This window comes from Myotis daubentonii, chromosome 4 (assembly GCF_963259705.1).
Source record: "Myotis daubentonii chromosome 4, mMyoDau2.1, whole genome shotgun sequence".
NCBI lineage: Eukaryota > Metazoa > Chordata > Mammalia > Chiroptera > Vespertilionidae > Myotis > Myotis daubentonii.
In genome coordinates this window covers 22,514,727-22,538,955 of record NC_081843.1, presented here as the reverse complement: position 1 = coordinate 22,538,955, position 24,229 = coordinate 22,514,727, and the positions used below count along the sequence as shown (strand labels likewise).

At 48.5% G+C, this 24,229-nt stretch overlaps 1 protein-coding gene across 2 annotated transcripts; it reads left to right on the top strand.

The window, feature by feature from the left end:
* Positions 1 to 2,291: 2,291 nt before the first annotated feature.
* On the top strand, positions 2,292 to 23,966 carry LITAF (lipopolysaccharide induced TNF factor). Of its 2 annotated transcripts, none has more exons than XM_059693172.1 (3): positions 2,292 to 2,315; positions 16,537 to 16,759; positions 20,530 to 20,833. In XM_059693172.1, the coding sequence occupies exons 1-3, from the start codon at positions 2,298 to 2,300 to the stop codon at positions 20,688 to 20,690; spliced, it is 402 nt and encodes a 133-aa protein (XP_059549155.1). In that variant the 5' UTR covers positions 2,292 to 2,297; the 3' UTR covers positions 20,691 to 20,833. The 2 variants fall into 2 exon arrangements, with proteins under 2 accessions (XP_059549155.1, XP_059549154.1); XM_059693171.1 differs by lacking the exons at positions 2,292 to 2,315; positions 20,530 to 20,833 and adding exons at positions 20,877 to 21,033; positions 22,374 to 23,966.
* Positions 23,967 to 24,229: the final 263 nt, after the last annotated feature.

The window sequence follows — 24,229 nt, the reverse complement described above, 5'->3', positions numbered from 1 at the left end:
CCTGAGGCACTTTCTTCTGCATCGCTTTCCTATTGGTGTTAACTGATGGAGAATTTAAACTATTTAGCTCAGGGAGCTTTAGAATTGACCGTGTTCCTGGGGTAAATTTAAGAGCTTAGCACTGCCTTGCCTGAACCTTGAGTCCAGGAAGGTTACTCATAGATGATGCATTGCTATTTTTTTAAAGTGATATAGAAAATAACAGTATTACAGAAAGTGTGGAAGATAGAAGAAAATGAGGCTAATGTCACCAGGTGAATGAAACGGCTAGCACGGTTTGTTTGTTCATTCATCGGCCTGGTCTTTTGTCACAGTGCCTGGTTTTTTTATGAAGTTGCAATCAGGGTACACACACTTCTGTCTCTTGATGCAGTCCCAATCATGTTCTCATTGCACAGTTTTATCAAAAGCCATCATTCCTGTGGAAACTGGGGCTGTGGTTTCAGCGGGAACCCAGAGGGAAATTGCCTCTCTGGTTCTCCCCAGTCGAAGCATTTTCCATTCCACAACTCACTGTAATTTGTACTCACGCTATGTTTGAACCCGGCTTTCAGATTGTGGTAAATTTATCTTGGACTTGTGGAATATACCGCCCCGCAGAAACAGATTGGATTCAGAAGATGGAATTTGAAAGCATTTCTCTGAAAATTTCACTGTGATGAGCTTCTGTATTTTTAGGGAAGGATCCTGAGTTTGAATTTGTTGGGGGGTCAAATAGCCTAACCACCATGGTACAATTTCTCACTTCCTTCCCCGAAGATGGCTGGAGCTCCCAATATCCTCTTTTGTCTAAATTCTTTCTCCTTATTGACTTAGAGTTTAAGAAACATCATTTATGTTGGACATTTTCTGGAGCAGCCATCTGCAGGTTAAATTCCATTACAACAAAAACAGCCTTGTGGAGTCTTCCTACTTTAAAGATGGCTAGCCAGTGGCCCTTACTTTAGGAATTTTGAGTGATACTCGATTTAATAAATGTATAAGTGAAAGAGTTCCTTAGGACGTTTGTAATCAGGTTTCACTTATGCTCACATTGTTGTAAAGAACCGTTTTCTCCGGAGACAGTAAAAGACCAGATATTTGGGGCCTTCCCCAGCTGGTCCTCCACCTTGTGTACAAACTGAGCTATTTTCTTTGGAGACCTGACCATTTGCATGTGTGCCCTTCTTTTGCTGAAGGAATCCTTTCTTTCCTGGGGTCTCCTGGGGTCACTTCTGTTAGGCACATATTCCGGGATGTCTCCTGGGTTTCTTTTCTGGGGCTGGAGAGTGGAGGCGGGGAATGGAATTGAATAATCTTCCTTTTTTTCTTACTGAAAGAACTGATTTTAGAGGATTAAGTTGGTGGTGAAAACACTGCTTTATCTTCTCTCTGAAGGCCTTGTCCTTTTGTGTGTTGGTCTGATACCTAAATCTAGAAAACAGCTCTATACACATCATGAAGATGTATTTTTAGAAGAGTTTATTACCAACATGTGGTTAAGACCACTTTGTGCGTCTTTTAAAGTCTACACCTTAAGGGAGAGGGTACAGATTTGTGGAGTATTGATGTATATGCAGCTGGTAGGAGTTTGGGAGATTCCTTAAATCTTAAGGCCTGATCATTCCATTAAATTTGGGGGTATATTTTTCTTTCTTTCTTAAGCCTCCCCAACCAGAAATATTAGAAACCTTAATTTTTTTAACCTCCCCAATTAGAAATATTAGAAACCCCGCCTCTACTTAATCTTTTGTATTTATCCAAAATACACTTAAAAAATACTTGCATTTTTTAAAACACGCACACACACACACATGTATAATTGAACTTGAATGCCTTTGGATGAGGCCTGCCTGCCCCAGTTCACCTTACAGTTTAATTTTAGATTTGCAGGAAAATTGCAGTTAATACAGGGGTCCCCATATACTCTCACCCAGTTCCCCTGTTGTCAATATCTTACGTCATCACTGCGGTACATTTGTCACACTAAGAGACTGACATGGGTACCTCACTGGTATCCAAACTCCAGTTTCCCACTGATGTCCAATTTTCTGTTCCAAGATCTCATCCAAGGTACCACATTGCTTTTAATCCCATCTCCCAGTGTTCTCTGGCTGTCTAGTTTCTCAATCTTTCCTTGTTTTTCAGGACTGTACTTGAGGAGTACCAGGCAGAGATTTTGTAGAATTTTCCTCCAATTGGGTTTGTCTGATGTTTTTGTCATGATTACACAGGGGTCATGGGTTTGTGGAAGAATGGCACAGAGGCGAACTGCCCCTCCGGTTATATCACATCACCTGGGGGTACATGGTAGCTGCATGACATCGCTAATAACGGTAACCTTCCTCGCTAGGTGAAGCTGGGCTTTGCCAGGGTTCTCCACTGTAGAGCTACTCTTTTTCTCTTTTCATTTATTATTTAAAGACAAGATACTAAATCCAGCTCCCACCCAGGAGTTGGAGGGAAGAGATTAGGCCCCACCTCCTAGAGGGGAGGGTGTCGATGCATATCACTGGGAATGCTGTAAGGAAGACTTGTCTTCTTCAATTAAAAAATACACACTTCAGCCCAGCAGGTGTGGCTCAGTGGTTGAGCATCAACCTATGAACCAGGAGGTCACATGCCCAGGTTTTGGGCTTGATCTCCAGTAGGGAGCGTGCGGGAGGCAGCTGATCAATGATTCTCATCATTGATGTTTCTATCTCTCTCTCCCTCTCCCTTCCTCTCTGAACTAAAATAGGTCCAGAGACATGGAATCATTGAACAGGCCATCGAGCCTCAGAGGGAAGGCAGGGGAGAGTGGGTGGGAGTGGGAGGGAAGAGATCAACCAAAGGACTTGTATGCATGCAGATAAGCATAACCAAAGGACTCAGACAGTAGGGGGGCGGGGACATGTGCTAGGGGGTGGGGGGAAAGTGGCTGGGGAGAGGTCAGTGGGGGAAAAAAGGAGACATATGTAATATTTTCAACAATAAAGAATTTAAATTTAAAAAAATGCACACTTTAAAAGAGCTGGCACTATAAATGTGCCATCGAGGGAGGTCCACGTCTCCCCAGTTCCTCAGCCTGTTGTCTGGGGTAATGTAGGTCATCTATGTGCAGGAAATCTCAGCTCTACAAACAGGTAGGCTGTGTTCCGCTTTCCGAAAACCTGGTGGGGAACCCAGAGAAACAGAACAGCCCTTGCCTGGCCTGGAGGGGTGTGATGTGGTCCATTTGGGCAACAGAATCTAACTTGCAGACAGGAAGTAATTAGGACGCATGAGGAAGGCATATGTCACAAGGGCTGGATGGTATGGGTTAGGTCAGGGGGAATGGGACAGGCTTGAAAAGAGCAGAAGGCATAACGTTTAACACCCGGTCTCACTTTATTCCGAAGTCTTGCTAAAGTGGAGACTATTGTTTTCCATCGTTTTCAAAGACATGACAGTTACAGTACCTGCAGGCATCTGGAATAGAGCCAAAATTGAGGAAAGAAGCAAATATAGGACTCCCCGGAGTGTAGATGTTATCATTGGCCAGATGTCCGGGTTGTTTACCTTTCTCATAGGAGGTGCCCAAGGAAACTAGTAACTCTTACTTTACCTGGTTTCCGGGCGTGGGAAGTCGGGAGGGAGCTGTGAATTGGCAGGAGGAGAGGCGCACTGGGGCTGTGCTGCATCAGCCCGGGTTGGACCTGGGGCAGCCTGGGCTAGCATGGCCGACACAAGCACTTTCTTATGTATTTATTTTTGCTCATTTTAAGAAGGGAGGGAGAAGTATGGGATCGATTTGAGGACATGGTTAAGATACTTTCTGGGGAGGGATGTTGAAAGAGACTGTCAGAATGAAGCAACACCAGAAATCATGAGACTGGCATTTTCGTTGTGTTTAGACCTAATCTGGGGGGAGGACCCCCTTGGCCATGGGCTGTGGGGCCTTTGATGCGTGTTTACACTGACGGGGGAGTTGTTGGTGGCTCCTGCTGTGGTTGCTTCTCCCAGTATTCTAGGTTTTGAGACTTATTTTTAGAATCTGAACTCCCCTTGGCAGGAGTTGAATACTTTTTTTGGGGGGGGGTTGAAGTTGCTTTTGGGCTACTGGTTAATGAAATAGAACCCTTGTGTGGGTCCCTCCTCAGTAGGTCCAGCCTGGTGCCCAGACCCTTTACTTGCCTTAGAATCTGGACTCAGTTTCCCCTTTGTGTCTGCCTCCATATCTTCCTATATGGGCTCCTTAGGGCCATCGAGGGAGGGTCCATGTCTCCCCAATCCCTCGTCTACCATCAGCCTTCAGAACCTCCCCCACGAAAAATGGATAATAGCACGAAATGCAAAGAGAAGAACTTTATTTTGATAAATAGGATGTGGTTGGTTCAAATTTGGGAATTATATAGCAGGAATGGTAGAGAACACATCTCACCAAATAGAAATGATCAGCTTAATCACTGTGCAAACATTCGGGGAGGGGCCCAAGGCCAGGTGCTGGGCAGGGATACAGTCCCAGTTCATGGGACAAAGGGCTGTGATGATGTCATTTCACCCTGAGGCGGGAGGACAGAGGAGGCCAGCCTGGGGAAGGCAGATAAGGGTTTGCAAAGGAGGCCTTTTCCCCCATTAAGAGGTTGAACTTATTTTAATTATCCTATATAATAAAGAGCTAATATGCTAATTAGACTGACCATCCTGACAACCTTCCGGACGCAGGACTGGCCAGGGCTGCGAGGGCTGGCCAAGGCAGCCAAGGGCCAAGCCCCTTGCACGGATTTCGTGCATCAGGCCTCTAGTAAATATATAATTATAAATATATATTGTTATAATCAATAAATTCTAAATTCATTGTGTTATAAATAATATGTAATTTAATTTTTTTCTTAATGTGATTTTGATTATATAATATTGCTCTGGTTTAATATACAAAAGATCAGCAAGGGTGTAAATATGAAAAGGGTTCGCCCCATTGCATCCCCAGTTCACCTCCCTGCTTACAGACAGCCACTGTTATCAGTTTTTTGTGTATCCTTTTAGAGATATTTCATTCATCTTATGTAAGGAAATACGCATATCCTTCTTATACACAAATGCTGATGTGCTATAATTGCTGTTCAAACTATTCATGCAATGATATATTTTAGGGATCACTGCATTTCTGCACATAAAACTTCCTCGTTGCATACCATTGCCTTGGGTGGATGGACCATTACTTACTATTAACTAAACTCCAGATTTTATGTGAAGATCACCAGTTTTTTTCCACCAGATTCTGTTCCAGGATCCTACATTGTATGTAGCTGTCATGTCTCCTCCTCCTCTGGTTTCGTTGACCTTGGCAGTTTTGAGGAGTACTGGCCTGTTCCCCTGTAAAAAGTTGTCCGGTCTGGGGTTTGTCTGATGTTTCCTCATGATGAGCCTGGGGTCAGAGGTTTGGGGGGGGGAAGACCACAGAGCTGAAATGCCCTTTTCACCCCATCCTATGAGCACGTATGTGATGTCCCCGTGACTTTTCCCCGACGATGTTAAGCCTGACCATCTGTTTCTGTTGTTTTAACTGCACCTCCCTGCTTGGGAGAGAGATGAGCATCTTTTTGTATGTGAAGACGAAGTTGTCCAGGGATGGGTCATGGTCAGCTCGATGGGTGTGGGGTTGAGGAGTAGGGTGACCACAGGAACTGTGTGCAGACCCCCAAGTCCCCAGGGACCTGCTGTAGAAGGACTGACGGGGAAGGAGCAGCCCTTGTAGGAGACAGAGGTTCAGGGCCAGGCCAGAGGAGGAGGTCCTTCCAGAGTGGGTGCCTGACAGGAAATGGAGTGGGCTGGGAGGGGTGGAGGCCGAGGGAGGAAGGAGGCTGGAGATGGAGGGTGAATCGGTTGGTGTGGGAGAGAGGCAGGGAGCCCCAGGGACCGAGGCCCAGGCTGAGGGTACAGGGGCGTTGTGCTTTTACATTTTAACAAGGAAAGATTTGAACCACTGCCGAGAATGGGATGCACGCAGTGGGAAGGGCTCTGTGCTTGTGTCTTCCTGCCGCCTAGCCGTGAAACCTCTGTGTCACTGTGGGCAAGTGACCCCCCCCCCCCCCATTCCAGGCTTTCCGCAGCTTCCCTGTAAATAATTAGAACTGGTATGCCTATAGCAACCCACAAGCCCAGTGTTCTGAGTACACCCACTAACTTCATTAGTACAGCAGCCCTCCAAGGGGTAGATACTTTTTTCAACCCATTTTCCAGATGAGGAAACCGAGGCCACATAGAAATGAAGCAACCCACCCAAGTTCAACCAGCCTGGAAGCGGCAGGGTTGGAATTTGAACTGAGGGAGCTTGGTGCCAGAGTTTCTGCACTTAAATATTCGACCTGCCTTCCAATCCCATTGTCTTAATATTGTTTTCTTTCAGTATTTTCCATTCCCCTTTCCATGCCCTGCCTGCTCACATTTTTTCCATGCCCTCTCTTTCCTCGGAGTGACTGTGGGTATTCAGTAGGCCAGGCCACGGTCCATGCTAGTCTTACTGTGCCTTGAGAGATGAGTGGTACCTGTCCACGCTTGTGAATGGCAGGGGAACACAGACGGATGTTTCTGAAAATGCCACATCTGGGCACCAGGCAGAGCTGTCCGTCCTGTGACATTTCTGAGCTCAGTGGCCTTGGTTTCCCCACCAGGTCATTTTCTGATTGGATTTTGCTATGAAGCCCTTCGTATCTTGAACAACTGCCTGAGGAGAATTCTCAGTGTTGGGCATTATCCCTCTGTCCTCTTCCTCCTTTGCTTTTGGGCCCTGCCTGCCGGTGGGTCATTCCACCAGAAAGAGACGAGGGTGGGAGGGAAAAATGACCCAAGATTCCATAAGTCCCTCATTCGCCACTGTCAGCCCCTCCGTCCTTGCCAGGTATTGACAAGCACTGAGGATGGAGAGGTGTGAACTCTAACTCCTTCCTGTCCACATTAGTCAGCAGGAGTTACTGATGGTAGGGTCTCAGGGTACAAGCAACTTAGAGTCTCTAAATTTTCTCCTGAAAAAGGACAGGTTGTCATTGCTGGAGAATGGGTGACACATCATCCATGTTGAGCTAGTGGCTTACGAGCCACACCCAGGACCAGGGAGTGAACACGGAGTGACAGGTATTTCTGAGCTGGGGGTGGTGGCTGTGATCACGAGTCCAGATCTTGAATGGATAATAAAGTCGCAGGAACTGCCACTTCCGTAACCCAACCAGCATCGAGGAATAAAAATGAACCGATCTTGAGGTTCGGAGACTGTGGTTTTCTTTCTGATGTTATCTTGTCGGTGTTTGCACGCCTCCACACTTCCCCTTTCAAGTTCTTTCCACCCACGTCTTGACTTGCTTCCCTGCTGCACATCCCAGGGTGCCCTGTTGCGAAACATCGCTCCCCCCAGGAATCCTGGAGGAAGCGAAGGATTCCAGACCCAATTAAGTGACTCCAATTCTGGAGCATCTTTGGAGACACTTAGGCCAAATCCTCATGTTGCCTTGAGAGCCTCCGTGATTGAGGCCATGAATGTCTTTCTTCAAAAACTTTTTTCTCAGGTTCTAAGTTGAGGCTCTGAGGGTAAGACCCTCGCGTTTACATCAGCTTTCAGACCTGATGCCATCCAAAATGGGTCTTGGTGTCCTTTTTATACCCAGGTATTTTCCACAGACATTTGTTGAAGCACCAGGGTGTCCAACGTGTCCTGGTTTGCCTGGGACTTTCCCAGCTGTAGCACCAAAAGTCCCATACCCAGGGTGGGCAAACTGACGGTGCGTCACCCTGTGAAGCACCCATGATGTTTGGAGCTGGAGATGCAGATTTTAATACATTTCCAATCCTTGTTCTTATAGGGCCCACAGACTGGTCAGGAAGACATAAAAAAAAAAAAAGCTCTGTGCCAAGTGCAGCAGAGGAACACTTATAGTAACAGCTGTCACATCCTGAGTGCTTATGTGTCCCTCGCTCTGGTGCTTTCACAAGGACTCATTTCATCCTCCCAAGAACCTTAAGAAACTACCATTGTGCCCATTATACAGATGGAAAAACCGAGGCTCCGTTGTCGTGCTGTGGGACATGGAGGAGCCTGGGTGTGACCACCCTTGATTCTGCACTGGGTGGAGAGGTTTGGGGAGGAATTCTGCCTGGGAAGGCCAGAAGCTGTTTCTTGGAGGGAGTGACATGCTTACTGGGATGTGATAGGTGAAAAGAATTTGTAGACACTTTGGGAAGGAAGGGAAATAAAACAGAGAAAGAGGGTGGCTGGCATGTTGGAGACATCTAAGCGAGGCTGCAGATGCACAAAAGATCTACGTTTGCACTGGTGGTAGGGGGTAAAGTGAGAGAGGGGTGGGAAGTAGGGGCCCAGTGCATCCTGGGAAACCCCTCCATCCTGGGCAACCTGGTATCTTTGATCACCTTGGTGGGGCGCGTTGGGGGGAGGGGGGTGTCAGAAAGACCCCAGTGGTCTTGATTTTAATAAATGGGCAAAACGGGATGGGCTGAACCAAGACTGTGGTGCATTTGGGGGCTCGGCTTGTGGGCCTTGGCTTGTGACATGGACACCAGAGATTTCCAGCAGTGCCTCCTTTTTCCTTTTATTGAGGTGAAGTTCACGAACCATAAAACACACCACTCAGAGTGTACAGTTCAGGGGCATGTAGTACCTTCACGGTGCTGTGCAACCGTCACCTCTCTCTAGTCCCAGAGCATTTTCATCTGCCCCAAAGAAACCGTACCCATGAACAGTCACTCCTTACCTCCTCCCCGACCTTCCTCCCGCCCCTGGCCATCACTGACGTGCTCTCTGTCACTGGGTTTACCTTCTCTGGACATTTCAGATGAATGGAGGCACACAGGATGTGGCCGTTTGTGTCTGGCTTCTCTCTTGGCACGGCGCTTTCAGGGCTGGCTCCGGGGTGTCTTGGCTCTGAGCTATCAGTGACAGAGCTGCTCAGCCAGCCCTCTCCAGGCTCCTGGCAGTCAGCTTCTTCCCTTAGAGCTTGGGATTCCGGGCAGACTGCTGCCAGTCCTGGCTCCCAAGCGTCGAACGAATGCGGGTGCGGGCGCAGGACGAGGGAGACTGCCCTCAGGCTCGTGGTGAGCCGCGCGCCTGAAGCAGCAGCCCTCCTGGTATGTGTCCGCGGATTCTAGAGCTGTGGAGGCCAAATGTTTGAGGAGCAGATCCATTGCTGAAAGTGAGTTCATTCCCACGTTCTGGGGTTTCAGGATCAGCTAACTAATGGCCGCTCAGGGCCTGAAGGCGTGGCTTTTCTCTAGGATTTCCAGGGCTTTTCCCGTCTCTTCTTTCCTTCTTTTTTAATATATATATTTTTATTTCAGAGAGGAAGGGAGAGGGAGAGAGCGAGATAGAAGCATCGGTGATGAGAGAGAATCACTGCTCGGCTGCCTCCTGCATGCCCCCCACTGGGGATGGAGCCTGCAACCCAGGCATGTGCCCTGACTGGGAATCAAACCGTGACCTCCTGGTTCAGAAGTCGACGCTCACTGAGCCACACGGGCTGGGTTGCCTTCCCTTTCAACAGAGCAATATTAGAAAGCCAGCACTGAGCGGCTCTGAGACTCAGCTGGTTAGAGGCCTTTGGCTTTTCCTCCCCTTGGTGTTGCAGCCTGTGGCGGAGATATCCGAGCCCACAGTCACTTACAAAATGTGCACCTCAGAAATTCGGAGGTTTCCCCCTTCATTGTTTCTCTCCTCAAACTAGAAGGAAGAGCTTCCTGGACATTGCCTCTGGTTGATCATTGAGACGCTGGCCCCACCCTTGTGAAAGCAGATCGCTTTTGCATTGCAGTCCCCAGGGACAAAACTTAGACTCAGTTATAGCCAGGTCTTTCCCTTTGTCTCGGTTGTGTGGTGTGAAAGCCTGAAGCGCATCGTTTCACCCTTGTTAGGGAGAGTGATGCCTGGAGAGGTGTGCAGATGTGTTGCTTCCACTGAGAATTTCTTTAAAAAGTTTTCTTTAATTTTTTATGTTTAAAATCTTTACTTTTGAAAGTATGACACATGTGAGAATTTACTTTCTATTCGTTTCATTGGGGGCAACGTGTGCAGAACGAGGCTGCTGATGGCGCCTGGACCTCCGAGCCTGGGAGGTGCTCTGGTGGATCCTAAAGGAGGACTCCAGAGTTCGATGGGCGTGGGTTCAAACCCCAGCCCTGCCACGGTGTCTGTGTGACTTTGGACAAGCAGCTTAACCTCTCTGGGCCCCAGTTTTCTCATTTATAAGTTGGGATGATGGTAATTCCTGACTTGGAGGGTTGAAAACTACCTGGGATGGCACCTGGAAGGGCATACATCACAGGGCCTATTACCATAGAGCAGTGGTTCTCAACCCTCTGGCCCTTTAAATACAGTTCCTCATGTTGTGACCCAACCATAACATTATTTTCGTTGCTACTTCCTAACTGTAATGTTGCTACTGTTACGAATCGTAATGTAAAGATCTGATATGCAGGATGGTCTTAGGCGACCCCTGTGAAAGGGTCATTCGACCGCCAAAGGGGTCGCGGCCCACAGGTTGAGAACCGCTGCCATAAAGTAAGAGCCCCACATGGTTCATGTAAATGCAGCTGTGAATCTGGGCTGGGGGTGGAGAGTAGTAGATTTTGCTCAAGCCAGACCTTTGGACTCAAAGATGCCAAAATAAGGTTTAACAGCCTCCTTATCTGGTTCGCCCCAGTACTCTTCCGTTTCTTTCTGGGGTGAGAACCCAGCAGATTCAAGACCCAGATGAGTGACTGGTGACAAGAGGAATTGGTCAGCCCAGCCCTGCTTGGCTACAATGCAGAAAGGAGTGTCACCCTATCCTGCCCACCCCTCAGCTGTGACTCATGAGATTGAGGTGTGAGAGGGCTGGGCATGCCTGCAAAAGAATATACAGATGGAAGGGACACTAGGACTTGGTCAGGTTAAAATGCGTTTGGACGATTGCATTGATGACAGCAAGAAAAGAGGAGACACATTTTAGAAATACTAGATGAACAGATGTTGGTGATTTTTGGAAAACTCATTGGACCCACATTGTGGATTCTCAGGGGAGACCCAAGGGAGTGAAAATTGGTTCTTGGGGTTGGGGGACGGGAGAAGCGAAAAAAATATCTTAGATATTACAGTGGTGTGTGGCCCTCCAAAATTCAACCCTACCCAACAAAATCTTATTTCTCAGTATTTCATTACTCTTGTTAGGCAGAAATTAAATTATGTTTAAATTAATTAATTAAATTTAAATATAATTTAATTTTACTCTCTGGAGCGGGGGGTGGGCGGGCAGTGGGGGAGATAGCTGCAGTGGAAACAAGCTTGAGAAATCCTGTTCTCTACGGGTTCCATGAATGAGCGACTCCCAGATGCGTTCCCCTGGGCTCAGAGGTGATAGCCACCTAACCCTCACTGCCCATTGACGAGAATAAGTTTCACTAAGCAAATCGTTGAAACTTGGAACAGGGGAAATTTTCTGCGAGCGACCCCAACATTCCAAGTGGCCTAGTTATAGATAAGAAAGTGGGGGCCAGGGTTTTGCAGCTGGTAATGAGCCAATATTTCCAAGGCCAAGCCCAGTTCCTGCGTCAGAAATGCAGATCCATGGATTGGAAATGCCTCCCTTTCCTTCTTTCTTTTATATATATACTAGGGGCCCGATGCATGAAATTCGTGCAAGAGTAGGCCTTTTGCAGCTGTGGCTTCGTCCAGAAGGTCGTCCGGATGGTCGTTCTGCTGTTCAGCCTTTTGGTCAATTTGCATATTATGCTTTTATTATGATAGACTAGAGGCCCCGCACACGAAATTGTACGCGGGTACGGTCCCTAGGCCTTGCTTGCTGTCAGGGCCATCTTCCCCGGCTGCCGGCAGCTGGCCCCACCCCCCACCCCCTGCCTCCACCCACCCTGGTTCCCTGTTCCCCACCCAGTGGGGGAGGGGGGCGGGGGAGGGACCGAGAGGTTGGCCATTCCTGCCCACTTGTCAGCCCCACCCCTGACACCGGTCGCCCTCTGTGTGTGGGCAACCGGTGGGGCAGGAGCCTTGGCCTGGCGCCACCTGCATCCCCCGCCACCTACCCCAGCTCCCTGTTTGCCATAGGCGATTGGAGCCTGCAGGCGGGGGAAAGGGACCGAGAGGTGGTCAGTGCACCTCATAGTGACTGGTCGAGCAGTCATTCTGGTCACTGGGCTTTTATTATATAGGATATTTTTTTTTTTTTTTTTTATTTCAGAGAGGAAGGGGAAGGGAGAGAGAGTTAGAAACATCAATGATGAGAGAGAATCATTGATCGGCTGCCTCCTGCACACTCACTGCTGGGATCGAGCCTGCAACCGGAGCATGTGCGCTTGACTGGAATGGAACCTGGGACCCTTCAGTCTGCAGGCCCACGCTCTATCCACTGAGCCGAACCGGCCAGGCCTCCTTTTCCTTTTCTGTAACCAGCACTGACGTTCAGAGACAGAGCACTGGGCCCTGTGCAGCAGGAGATGCAGGGCCCTCCTTCCAAAGGTGTCCAGAGTGTCAAGGTGGTGGCCCGGAGTTCCCACCCTAGAGGGGCCTTGTGAGTGGAGCGCCCTGTGGGACTGCACAGGTTCCTGCCTGGTCACACTTTCCGTTCCTCAGCATTTTCTTGATTTCTATGGGGGTGCGTGTAAGGTCATGGAGACCGGCCTTCAATGTGTTCTGGTAAATGAGCAGTCGAGAAAAGCCATTCTCGGGTTTAACAACAAAGTTAAACAATGCGGGGGGGGGGGGACCCCCCTTGTTTATTTCTGTATTTCCCCCCACAAAAAGCTCCCGGTAACCATGGCAACCAGGGCTCTGCAGCGATGCCTCCAGGCCCAGGATGCTCAAGGCTGTGCTTCTGTGAGCAAAACTGTGGCGTTGCGTTTTGTTAAATGCTGAGATGCTTTCCTAGGGTTTCCAGTTTGTCCCAGAAAAAGGGACACGAGTGTTAGATATCATGGGGCTGGCACCTCAGCACACAGGCAGCCTGATCAGGGTGACAAAGGGCTCTCGGTGACAGTGGAGTGTGCGTATGCTGTGTGTGTGGGCATCTGTGTCTGTGTCCGTGTGTTGGGGTGAGAGACTGCTGCCCTTAAGAGTGTCATGTTGTGGGGGTAGGAGGAGGGAGAGGAGGCGGGTTGAGCGGGTTGAGCGCATTCTTTCTGGAAGGGTGAGTAGGTGGGTGGCTAGCTGGGCCTCCTGCCCTGGGGGAAGTCAAATAAAAAGCAATGCGGAGGGGGTGGACGTGGGACTGAGTGAAGTGGCATTTCCTGGCCTGGGGCCTGGGGAAGGAATGCTGTGGAGTTTATTTAGAAAGCTTTCAAACCAGCTGGTTATGGGTTGTTGCTTTTTTCTTTCTTTTTTTTATTTTTATTTTTTACTATTCTAGTTTGTTGCTCTTGTTCTTTCCAAAATTATAAGCATGCTTATGTGGCTGTTTGATCAAAAGCAATGTTCCCAGGAGACAGTGCCCTGACATTCCAGAAAATGGAATGTGACTACGAGAAAGATGATGCCTGGTTCATGAACGGGACCCTGGGCCTTAATTTACAAAACAAGGAGTTCTTTACAGTTCAGGGACAGGAGGCTCCTGCCCCCGACACTCGTTATGTCCTCTCTTTACAGTTTCTGGGCACGTTTCTTTGCTCTTGGAGGAGAGAGGTGGTGGTTTTGAAGTAAAGGAATTCCGCTTCTGGGTTGAGTCACTGATTTCCAGCGGTTTGACCCAAACTACTTGTACAATTTAGGGGACCCCAGACCTTATGTTCCCCTCCCCAAAAGCACTCGGATTGCAACCGCAGCAAACAGGGCGATCTTAGGCTTGCCGCACGCATGGCGTTTTCTGCTCTCGTGTTTTTCCATAGGACTCAGTGTTCATTATAAATGGTGTCAGCAGCAGGGTCTGCCTTTTCTGAGACAGGAAGGGACAGCACGTCCTTGGTCCTTGACACTGAATGTGGATGCAAATTCCTGCAAAGTACCTCGGCCTGTTCCCCCAGCTGAAGACTGGGGAGCGCAGAGCCCAGTCCCTGCAGGAAGCTGATGGGGAAGTGCCTGGGGCAGCCTGAGGGGACATCAGCAGACATAGGGGTGAGCCTGATAGAGAAGGGCCCCAGGCTGGTCTTTGTGGTCTTTCTTTGTCCTTCTGCATTTCTGTATCTGTATGTCAGAGGGACCTGGCAACCTTCCTTAACCACTTTTCACAGTGTTCTCATTTGTAACCCCTCAGCCTGTCTTCACAAAGGTGACCTGTGGCCTGCCCTCCGGCTTCACCCTCCCCTGTAGACTTGGGTGTCCAACCTGCTGTCCTGTCACCCAGACTTGGGGCCTTTGTGCTTCTCTTACTGACCGTCTGTGTCATCTCCGTTTTCTAGGGTTGGACCTTCCTCTTCTCTATAACCTTCCATGGTTCCCATTGCTCCTAGCATTGCTCTCCCGTAGAACCAAGAATGGGCCATGTAGGTATTTTAAGTTGTTTAGTAGCCACATTTTACAAAATTTAAAAGATACAGCTGAAATGCATTTTAACAACATATTGTAACTCAGCTCCATATACCCGAAATAGTATCATTTCGACATACAGCCGATATTCAAAAATTATGAACGAGATATTTCACATTCACGTTTTTAAAAGTACTTGAAATCGAGGGTGTATTTTACATCGACGTATCCCAAATTACATGCCAAAATTTTATCAAAAACATTCGATCTTGATTCAGAGTTTATTAAATTTGCTGTTGCAAAAATAGATTCACCTACCGGAGGTGTCCCAGACTTACATAAAAGTTTTCTAGTAAATGAATTCCATATTCAGTTTTCAGTTTAGATTGCTTAAACTTGAAAACAATTTGAAAATTGAGTTCCCCAGTCACACTGGCTGTATTTAAAGTGTTCAACAGCCTTGTGAGGCTGGTGGCGACCCTATTAACCCAAACAGACAACGTTCCATCCTTCCAGAAAGTTCCATTGGACAGCACAGTCTTATAAAGTCCAAACACCCCAAAAGAACTTTCAAAATGTCCTACAACCCAGCCCCAACCCGAGGAGCTCTACGTATTGACTGTCTTGTGCGTGTCCACTTTCCCGTGCCTCTCTTTCCTTCCACTTTGAAATACATGCCCTTCTCTTCCCCCAGAGAAGTCTTTTTTCATGCTCGGCTTGATGGCAGCGCTTCCTCGAAGGATTCTCCCCTTCTCCCCGCAGCAGAATTAATTGCTGCCTCTGCTTCCCACGGGTTCTAGGAGACCCAGCCCAATGGGAAGGGGCCGCAGGCCGTCGGAGCCCCCGGGGCCTCCGGACCGTGGCTCGCTGCCCTGGGAGCTCATATCCCCATTTCTCCTGAGACAGGTTTGAATGGATCTCCTAACAGCAGCCTTGGCCCTGCCCCGTCGGAAAACAGAGCCACACAAAGGACGGCACTGTGTCCTCTCCGCGGCTGCCCTGGGGCTGTGAGCATGGGCCTTCAGACAGGAACACACCCTGGGTACAGGCCGTGTAATTCTAGGCGGGCATCAGCTCCACCAGAAAAAAATCCTTTCTTTGCCCTCACAAAAGGAAATGTTGGCTTTGCTGCTCTGATACTCATTTTTCAAAATGGGAACTCTGTGTGTGTGTGTGTTTACTTTTTAAAAAACTGTAACATACATTCAGAAAAGTGCATAATCGTACAACTCAAATTTTCACAAAATTAACGTATCCATGTAACCGTCCCCCATGAGGAAAGAACATGACCAGCACCCCCCAAAAAGGCCTCCTTCCCATCCCATTCCAGACTCTTCGCCGCCTCCTCCTCGGAGTCACCACTTTCCTATCTTCTAGCCCCATGACTCATCTTGCCCGTTTTGGAACTTCGTGTCCAGGGCATCACACTCTGGGCTTTTTTGGCGTCTGGCTTTTGCGCAGCACTCTGTTTGCGATAGCTTGTGGTTGGTTTCGAATGCCTTTGTCTTTTCTGGCATCGGAAACTTTATTTTTATTGATTTTTTTTTTTTTTTTTTTTTTTTTTACAGAGAGGAAGGGAGAGGGATAGAGAGTTAGAAACATCAATGAGAGAAACATCGATCAGCTGCCTCCTGCACACTCCCTACTGGGGATGTGCCCGCAACCAAGGTACATGCTCTTGACTGGAATTGAACCTGGGACCCTTCAGTCCGCAGGCCGATGCTCTATCCACGGAGCCAAACCAGTCAGGGTCGGAAACTTTATTTGTAAAAAAAAACACAGCGGTTCAAAACACGGAAAAACACTCAACGTGAAAGACGGGTCCTCGTTGGGTGGTGGTTTGAAGTGTGAAGAACCTTCTGCTCCAGTTCCGTTCGTTGGTGTTTGCCCTCGGGGTTTTCTGGGTTTGGGCGATTTTCGGGTGTCATTATTTACCTTTTATCTTTACTTAGTGAATCCTGATTAAGGTGATAATTCTTGGGTCTTGAAAGGATGTGAACTCCCTTTCTGGCTTTTGACCAACGCTGGACATGAGTCATTTCCTCAGATTTTCTTTTTGTCAGGTAGAAAATTAAAGAAGAGCGTGGAGAAGAGAGAGAGGGATGCCAATTAAATCGCTTATGTGGTGTCTTCTGGTTTTGCCTTAGGTGAAAATGTCTGCTCCAGGATTGTACCAGGCGGCCGCTGGGCCTTCGATCCCCACCGCGCCCCCAACCTATGAAGAGACGGTGGCCATTAACAGTTACTTCCCGACGCCTCCTGCGCCTATGCCTGGGCCCACCACCGGGCTCGTGACTGGCCCTGATGGGAAGGGCATGAACCCTCCTGGATACTACACCCAGCCCGTGTCCGTCCCCAACGCCAATCCAAGTACGTGCGACCTCTCCGCCTCCCTGGTCCCCCTTCCCACCCTGGCCGTGGGGGCTCCGTGAGAATCCCGAGAGCGCCTCTGAGTCTAAGCGAAGTCAGTCCGATTTTCATTCGTATGAAATGTTACATACAGTCCCTTAGGTTCTGCATCGGTGAGGCCCATGGCTTTTCCATAATAAAGTACCGTTTATGAGCTTTCTCAAGTCCGCCATAAATCAACCCTTTGGCACTTAGACTGTGCCAGAGAAATCTGGCAATGACAGTTTGCTTTTAAAGACCCCACCCTTCCCGCTGAGGTCAGGGCGGGAGTAGGAGAGGGAGGAACGGGGGAGCTGAAACCTGCCCCAGCCCACCAGCGCACCCTGGGCAAAGGGTGCTCCCCTGCCTCCCAGCACCTTTATTTTTATATCTGCTCAGGGTTTACTATCCAAAATATATGAAGAACTCATACAGCTTAACACCAAAAAGACAACCCAGTTAAGAAATGAGCAGACAACCTGAAATAACACTTCTCCAAAGAGGACACACAGGTGGCCAGCAGACAGGAAAATAGGCTCACTGTCACTAACCATCAGAAACACAAATCAAAACCACAATGAAATATCACCTCACACCTGTCAGAAGGGGGGGGGGTGCTTTCTTTCGAAGCTTGTTCTCTAATCATTGCCTCCCAAACTACTTGAAAAGAAAGCACATGTAAAAAAGTATACCGTGTGTAGTGCACAGAGGGCCACATGGCTGAGGCCGCGTGGTGCTGCCGGGAGCAAGCTTGGGGCTCCGTCTGTTGGCACCCGCAGTGCTAAACTCCGGGGCAATCAGGATGTGGGCGCGCTGGCATTCATTTGTGTAGCCCAGTGAAGACACCAGTGTGGACACGACACATACAATCCGGTGTGCAAGGCGTGTCTCACTCCCTTTCCCGTGGCACCCCATTGACCCTCACAACTCTTAGGTCACCACTCTCCACATTGAAGTCCCCCTCCAGCATTTCTCTTTGCAGACATAATGAATACAAATAAATGTTCTTGCCACTTCCTTTTCTTACAGAAATGGTAGCATGCTATACACATGCTGGGTGTGTATATGTATATTCTTTTGTATATATTATTTTTTCCCCACTTAACAAAATATCCATATGAGTGCACAGACACCTTTTTCATTCTCTGTTACAGTGCCAGCAGAGTATAATGTCCAGCTTTTGAAATTTTGCCAGCCTGGTCAATGAAAAATTTTCTTAGTACAGTTTTAAATTTCATGTACCTTAGGATGAGGGAGGTTTATCATCTTTTCATTTGTCTAAGCCCATCTGCATTTCCTAGTAATAACTCCTCTTTTTGCGGAATGAACTGGGGCAGGTTCCTATGGTTGCAGCCGGTCACGCTGCCAACCCCTTCTCCCAGAAGCCGGATGTTTCTTCATGCTCTTCCATTGATATCGGTCCTCGAAGGACCAGCGTGGGAGAACTGGACTTTGCCCCAAGTGTCCATCCTTCTGGAGAGAAAGGAAAAGGAGTCAAAGGTGATGGGAGGTGGGCTCCGCCTCCGGCATTGGCTCCAGCTTCCCAGACTTCATCGAGTTGTGCTGTTAAATGCTTGAGTTGGGAACAAGCAATATGGTGGCCTGTTGATCATGATTTAGTAACTTCAGAACATCCACAGATGTGACGTTCTCATATCCTTTTCCTTTCCTCTCTTCCTGTCTTCTCTTCTTCCTTCTTCCTTTGTTATTCCATGCCTGTTATTCCGGGTTAGAAGTCTGACAGGTCTCCCCGGGCTGAAATGGGGGTCTAGGCGGGGCTGCCTTCCTGCCTCTAGGCCAGTGGTTCTCAACTTTCTGGCCCTTTAAATACAGTTCCTCATGTTGTGGTGACCCCCAACCATAAAATTATTTTCGTGGCTACTTCCTAACTGTAATGTTGCTACTGTTATGAATCGTCATGTAAATATCTGATATGCAGGATGGTCTTAGGCGACCCCTGTGAAAGGGTCGTTTGACCGCCCAAGGGGTCGCGACCCACAGGTTGAGAACCGCTGCTCTAAGCTCTAGGAGAGAACCCATCCCCTTGCCGGTCCCCTTCCTGGCTCATGGCCTCCTTCCTCCACCTTTAAAGCCACACCAGCAACCCAAGTCCCTCTCACTGTCACATTGATAAGGGCAGAAATAGAATACTGGGGGCCAGCTATAATTGTAAGAAATATTAATCATGCTCCGTTAACCATGATGGTTTTGTTCTGATTAAAGAGGGCACATGCTAACCCTGCTGGGAGCTCACCTGGAAATGCAGCCCTTCCTCCCCATCAGGGAGCTGCCTATTATCATGGCAACATTAACAGCCTTGTTGCAGAAACCAGAGCTACCAGCCCTTTGAAGACCCCCAGCCTTTGCCTACCCGCAGGCCTTGCAGATCTCCAGCCCCCATTACCCGTTGCCTACTTCCCCATGTAATCTTTGTCCTTCTACCCACTATAAGCAGCTGGCTGGGGTGGGGGGCAGAGCAGATTTTTGTGGGTGACCTGCTGCTCTCCCATCCTGCTGGCATTCCTGGAATAGCTACTCATATATGACTCAGCCCTGTCTCTGCTTCATTGGCTCAAGTAGTGACAGGCAGCCCGGATCCATTGATTATCCGGTTACAGCATCACATTGTTGCTTCATGGCCTTGCCCTTGGGGACTTCCTGCTGCCTAAGGACACAGCTGATTCAAAATCAGGAGCAGCTCAGGAGGAAATCGCCAGGTCAGAGAGTGGTCCCCGGAGTCTGCCCGGGGCCTCACCCCCTTGGGCCTCCGTTTCCCCATCTGTAAGTAAGTAAGGGCTCATCAGGTACCTACATCAGTGAGTTCTTAAAATGAGATGAAGTTTTATGAGTAATCATTTCATAAAAGTGCTCAAGTAACTTGGACCCCTTGAGAAGGGAGAGGACAAGATAACTTGATTATTTTAGATCACTCTCTGCTCAGTAAATAACTCATTCTTGCACCCCCCCCCCCCCCCAAAGTCTTAATAAAACGGACCCGTAGGTACTAGAGTAGGCTTCAGTGCTGCTTTTCTGGGAGGAGCCTCTTCTAGTCCTCTGAGAAGTGTTCGGCTCACTTAGCCCCGGGCGGCCGTTCGTTTCCTCTTAGGGCAGTGGCATTCTGACAGCCCAAGGAAGGACCAGGAGGAAGTCCCTGCGACAGAAATATGAGCTTCAGCAACTTTGCCAAATACCAAAAAGAACATGTAGAGCTCTGAGGGCCTTGGGACTGACATGCCTAGATTCTCTCCTGATTGCGAGTGTCTGTACACGTTGGCCCCTCAAAGGACATGTCTGGAACTCTGCCACTTTCCTCTTTCTCCCTTTCTGTCATCCCCCCTATTTTTTTAATACTAGATTTGTGTGGTTTTTTTTTTTAATATATTAGACTTGTCTGTTTTTTTAATAGTGCATACATGTCAGAGCAAAGTGCTGCACATGCAACTACAAGTCATTTTGTCGGGGAAGCTTGTGAAAAATAAATCCACAGGCGAAGGTGCTCCAGCCCCTGGCAGTGGCTTCCTGGTGGTGGCTGCCCAATTCCTGCAGCCTCGGGCCTCCCCACCTCATTTTTTAAATTCTGGTAAAATATACAACATAAAATATATCATCTTAAGCATTTCCAAGTACAAGTTCAGTGGCACTAAGTACATTCATATCGTTGTGCCACCACCACCACCACCACCACCCATTTCCAGAACTTTTCCATCTTGCAAAACTGAAACTCCATTAGCTCCCCATTCCCCACCCCCCAGCTTTTGACGACCACCATCTACTCTCTGTCTCTATGAATTTGACTGCTCCGGTGCCTCCTAGACGAGGAATTCTGCAGCATGTGTCCTTTTGTGTCTGGCTTATTTCACCAAGCATAACATCCTCACGGTTCATCCCTGTTGCATATGTTAAGGCTGAGTAATACTCCATTGTATGGATGGACCACATGTTGCTTATCTGCTCCTCCATCGATGGGCATTTGGCTCTTGAAATAGAGCTGTGGTGAACAGGGGTGAGCAGATAACTGTCGAGGCCCTGCCTCTGCCTTGTCTCCTAGCAGATGTTTCCTGGTTTACTGATCGGGCTCTCTCCTCTTCCCGCCCACCAGTTACCGTGCAGACGGTCTACGTGCAGCAGCCAGTCTCCTTTTTCGACCGCCCGGTCCAGATGTGTTGCCCTTCCTGCAACAAGATGATTGTGACCCAGCTGTCCTACAACGCCGGTGCCCTCACCTGGCTCTCCTGTGGGAGCCTGTGCCTGCTCGGGTAAGTCAGGTCCACTCGGAGCCCCGGCTCTCCCACGTCCTCTCTCGCAGGAGTTCTCAGCTGTCGCACATACTTCTGTCTGGTGGGGTGCCATCCTACGCATGCAGGATGTTGAGCAGCGTCCCTGGCCTCTACCCACTGTGTGCCGGTCGCGCCTCCCCAAATCGTAATAAGTAGAAATCGTCTCCTGTTGAGAACCACTGCTCTTGAACATATCAAAGCTTGGAAGTCGCTGTCCCATCATTTCTTCTTTTTTGTTTGTTTGTTTGTTTGTTTGTTAATCCTCACCCGAGGATATTTTTCCATTGATTTTTAGAGAGAGTGGGAGAGAGAAAGAGAGGGAGAGAAGAGAGAAAGAGGGAGAGAGAGAGAAGGTAAGAGAGAGGGAGAGAGAGAGAGAGAGAACCATCAATGTGAGAGAGACACACATCAATTGGTTGCCTCCTGCACGCACCCCAACCAGGGGTGGGGATTGAACCTGCAATCCAGGTATGTGCCCTTGATTGGGAATCAAACCCGAGACCCTTTGGTGCGAGAGCTGATGCTCTAACCCAGTGATGGCGAACCTTTTGAGCTCGGCATGCCAGCATTTTGAAAAACCCTAACTTAACTCTGGTGCCGTGTCACATATAGAAATTTTTTGATATTTGCAACCATAGTAAAACAAAGACTTATATTTTTGATATTTATTTTATGTACTTAAATGCCATTTAACAAAGAAAACTCAACCAAAAAAATGAGTTCACGTGTCACCTCTGACATGAGTGTCATAGGTTCGCCATCACTGTTCTAACCTCTGAGTTACACTGGCCAAGGCCCATAATTTCTTGCTCATCTGCTCACACCACTCCCTGTATGTAGTGACCAGCATAGCATCTACTTACATCTGTATAGCGTGATACCTTAGGGATTTCTTTTTCTTCTAGAATTTCGTGTCCTAAATAATAACGTTTGCCTGGCTCTGAGAGAAGCTTTAAACATCTGCACATTAAAATACTCGATAGTCATCTCTTTAAAACGCCTCATCCTTTTATGAGCCCAAGTATTTTTCCCATTGCCTCCACAAGGGGATGTGTAAATATTTATGTCTGCACCAAGGGTATTTTATTGGAAGAGACAATAGTTTCTGTTCTGAGAGAAACCTGAAGATACACAATTTAATTTCCCCCCCAAAACAAATAAAGGCGGCCTCCTGATTCCTGGCCATGGACCCTCCCCGAAAACCATGGGCCAGGAGGTTGAGAACCACTGTGTTAGGGCCTGACGTACCTTTTTGGCCTCCACCAGCCAAACTGCTCCAGTCGCTAACCTGCTCCGCGTGGGCTGTGTCTGTCCCCCAGGTGCATCGCCGGCTGCTGCTTCATCCCTTTCTGCGTGGACGCCCTGCAGGACGTGGACCATTACTGTCCCAACTGCAAAGCTCTCCTGGGCACCTACAAGCGTTTGTAGGACTCGACCAGACCTGGAGGGAGCCGTGCGTGGCAGGAAGTCCTTCCCGACTCTCACCCGCTCCACCCCCGACGGAGGGCCCACCTCGGTGGTCTCATCTCTCCGTCTCTTCGTGTCTTCTTTTTTTGGGGGGGAAATATCGCAAAAGCAACACACTTCCCAGACCCCAGAAACTGCTGCTTGGAGTCGTGCACAGGACATGCAAAGACATTGACCTTGAGGACTGGGTCAAGGGTTTCCCGCCTGCCCACGACCCAAGCCGTCCGTCTAACTGTGATGGTTGCCCTGCCTGAATACCTTCTGGTGATTGGCCTTGCCAGCTTCTTTCTCACCTCAGTGGGCCTTTCCGGTGGCGGCTCAGACTGAGAAGCCACAGGTGGCCTCATTTTTGAAACCGTTCTGGCCTGAATAGGACTCAGCCAACCGGTGGTGCTGCCATCGCACCCATCTGATCTCACGTCCGATGGCAGAAATCTTGCCTTAAGGCCTTGGCTCTCAGATTCTGTAACTGCAGGCTTTCTGCTCGCACAAAAATTCACTTTCATTTTCTACTTCATTTTTAACGACCTGGAGGGACCCCTCACCGCCCCCAGACCCACACCCACGAGGTCATAGATGCGTGCTAGGGGTACGGAGCTGGCCCTCGTCCCTGGGCAGCTTCCCTCGGTTCTGGGTGCCAGACCCTCAGCCACTTTTCATGAAGGGCCTTTTCTTGTGGAGAAATTATTTGTATTAACAGTTTTTATGACCTTTTGGCCTTAAACACCTTGGAACATAATTTTGACAGAAGGGATTTATAGAACCATTTTCCGTGACCATATCATCGGTGTCATTTTCCCTTTTGCCAGGGCACTCCCATATGCACATTTTTTCCTTCAAAGAAAAAGCAATGGGTAATGGCATCCCCTGCCTTTCCTTGGGTTTTAGTGTGGTCCTTACGAACCTCTATCAGGGAACTCAGAGCGGGGCCCGTTTGGGGGTCCTGGGGGTGTGTTTGGAAAGACAAGGAAAAGCATGTGTGAGCACGTCGGGTACCACGGTGCTGAAAAGCTTGGGACCTGAGTGATTGCAAAGGAATCGAAAGTCTGATTTTAGTTTTCAGAAATGGAATTTGTTGTATAACCTCGGGAGACATGATTTCTAGGACTCAAGCAGCAAGCCAGGGTTCTCGGGGGGCTGCTGTGTCATCTCTGAAATCAAGACAAAGCCGGACTCGACTTCCCAGAGTCCCCATTTTGATAATAAATAGGTCCAAGGAGTGCATGTGAGTAATACTATTTAGAAATCAAGCCTCGTCCTTGAATGAAAATCTGTGTGTCGGCTGAAAATTAGTCATAATCGTTGATTCAGTGTATCCGTTTGATGTCTTGAAAGTTTTCAGTAATTATTTTCTCAACGAATATGGATACTACATCGTACTTTGGTGTTTATCTGCTTTAAAAAAAATAAAGGCTTTGGTTCACTTGGTGAACTATTTATCAGTTCTTACCGTGCGAAGAAAGGTCTCGTTCTTCTAGCCCTCGTGACAAAGGACCTGTATTTGCTCCATCGCAGTAGAAAGTCCTTCCGGATAAAAACTTCAGACCTGCTGCGCATCCCGCGATGTCAAGATGCCGATGGATGTGGAGTTGGGTGGGTTGCTGGTGAGTCAGATTTGAACATTAGGCTATTGGAACTCAATAGGCGTCATCGATGGCAGCCAGCCACAGCTTTCAAGTTTTAATAAAACGCACAGAAGAAAGCTGTC

Excerpts from the sequence above, each read along its gene's own strand:
- LITAF (XM_059693171.1), top strand. The coding sequence starts at position 16,543 with ATGTCTGCTCCAGGATTGTACCAGGCGGCCGCTGGGCCTTCGATCCCC. Across the intron at positions 16,760-20,876 it reads CGTCCCCAACGCCAATCCAA|TTACCGTGCAGACGGTCTAC; the intron begins GTACGTGCGACC and ends CCCGCCCACCAG. Across the intron at positions 21,034-22,373 it reads GGGAGCCTGTGCCTGCTCGG|GTGCATCGCCGGCTGCTGCT; the intron begins GTAAGTCAGGTC and ends TCTGTCCCCCAG.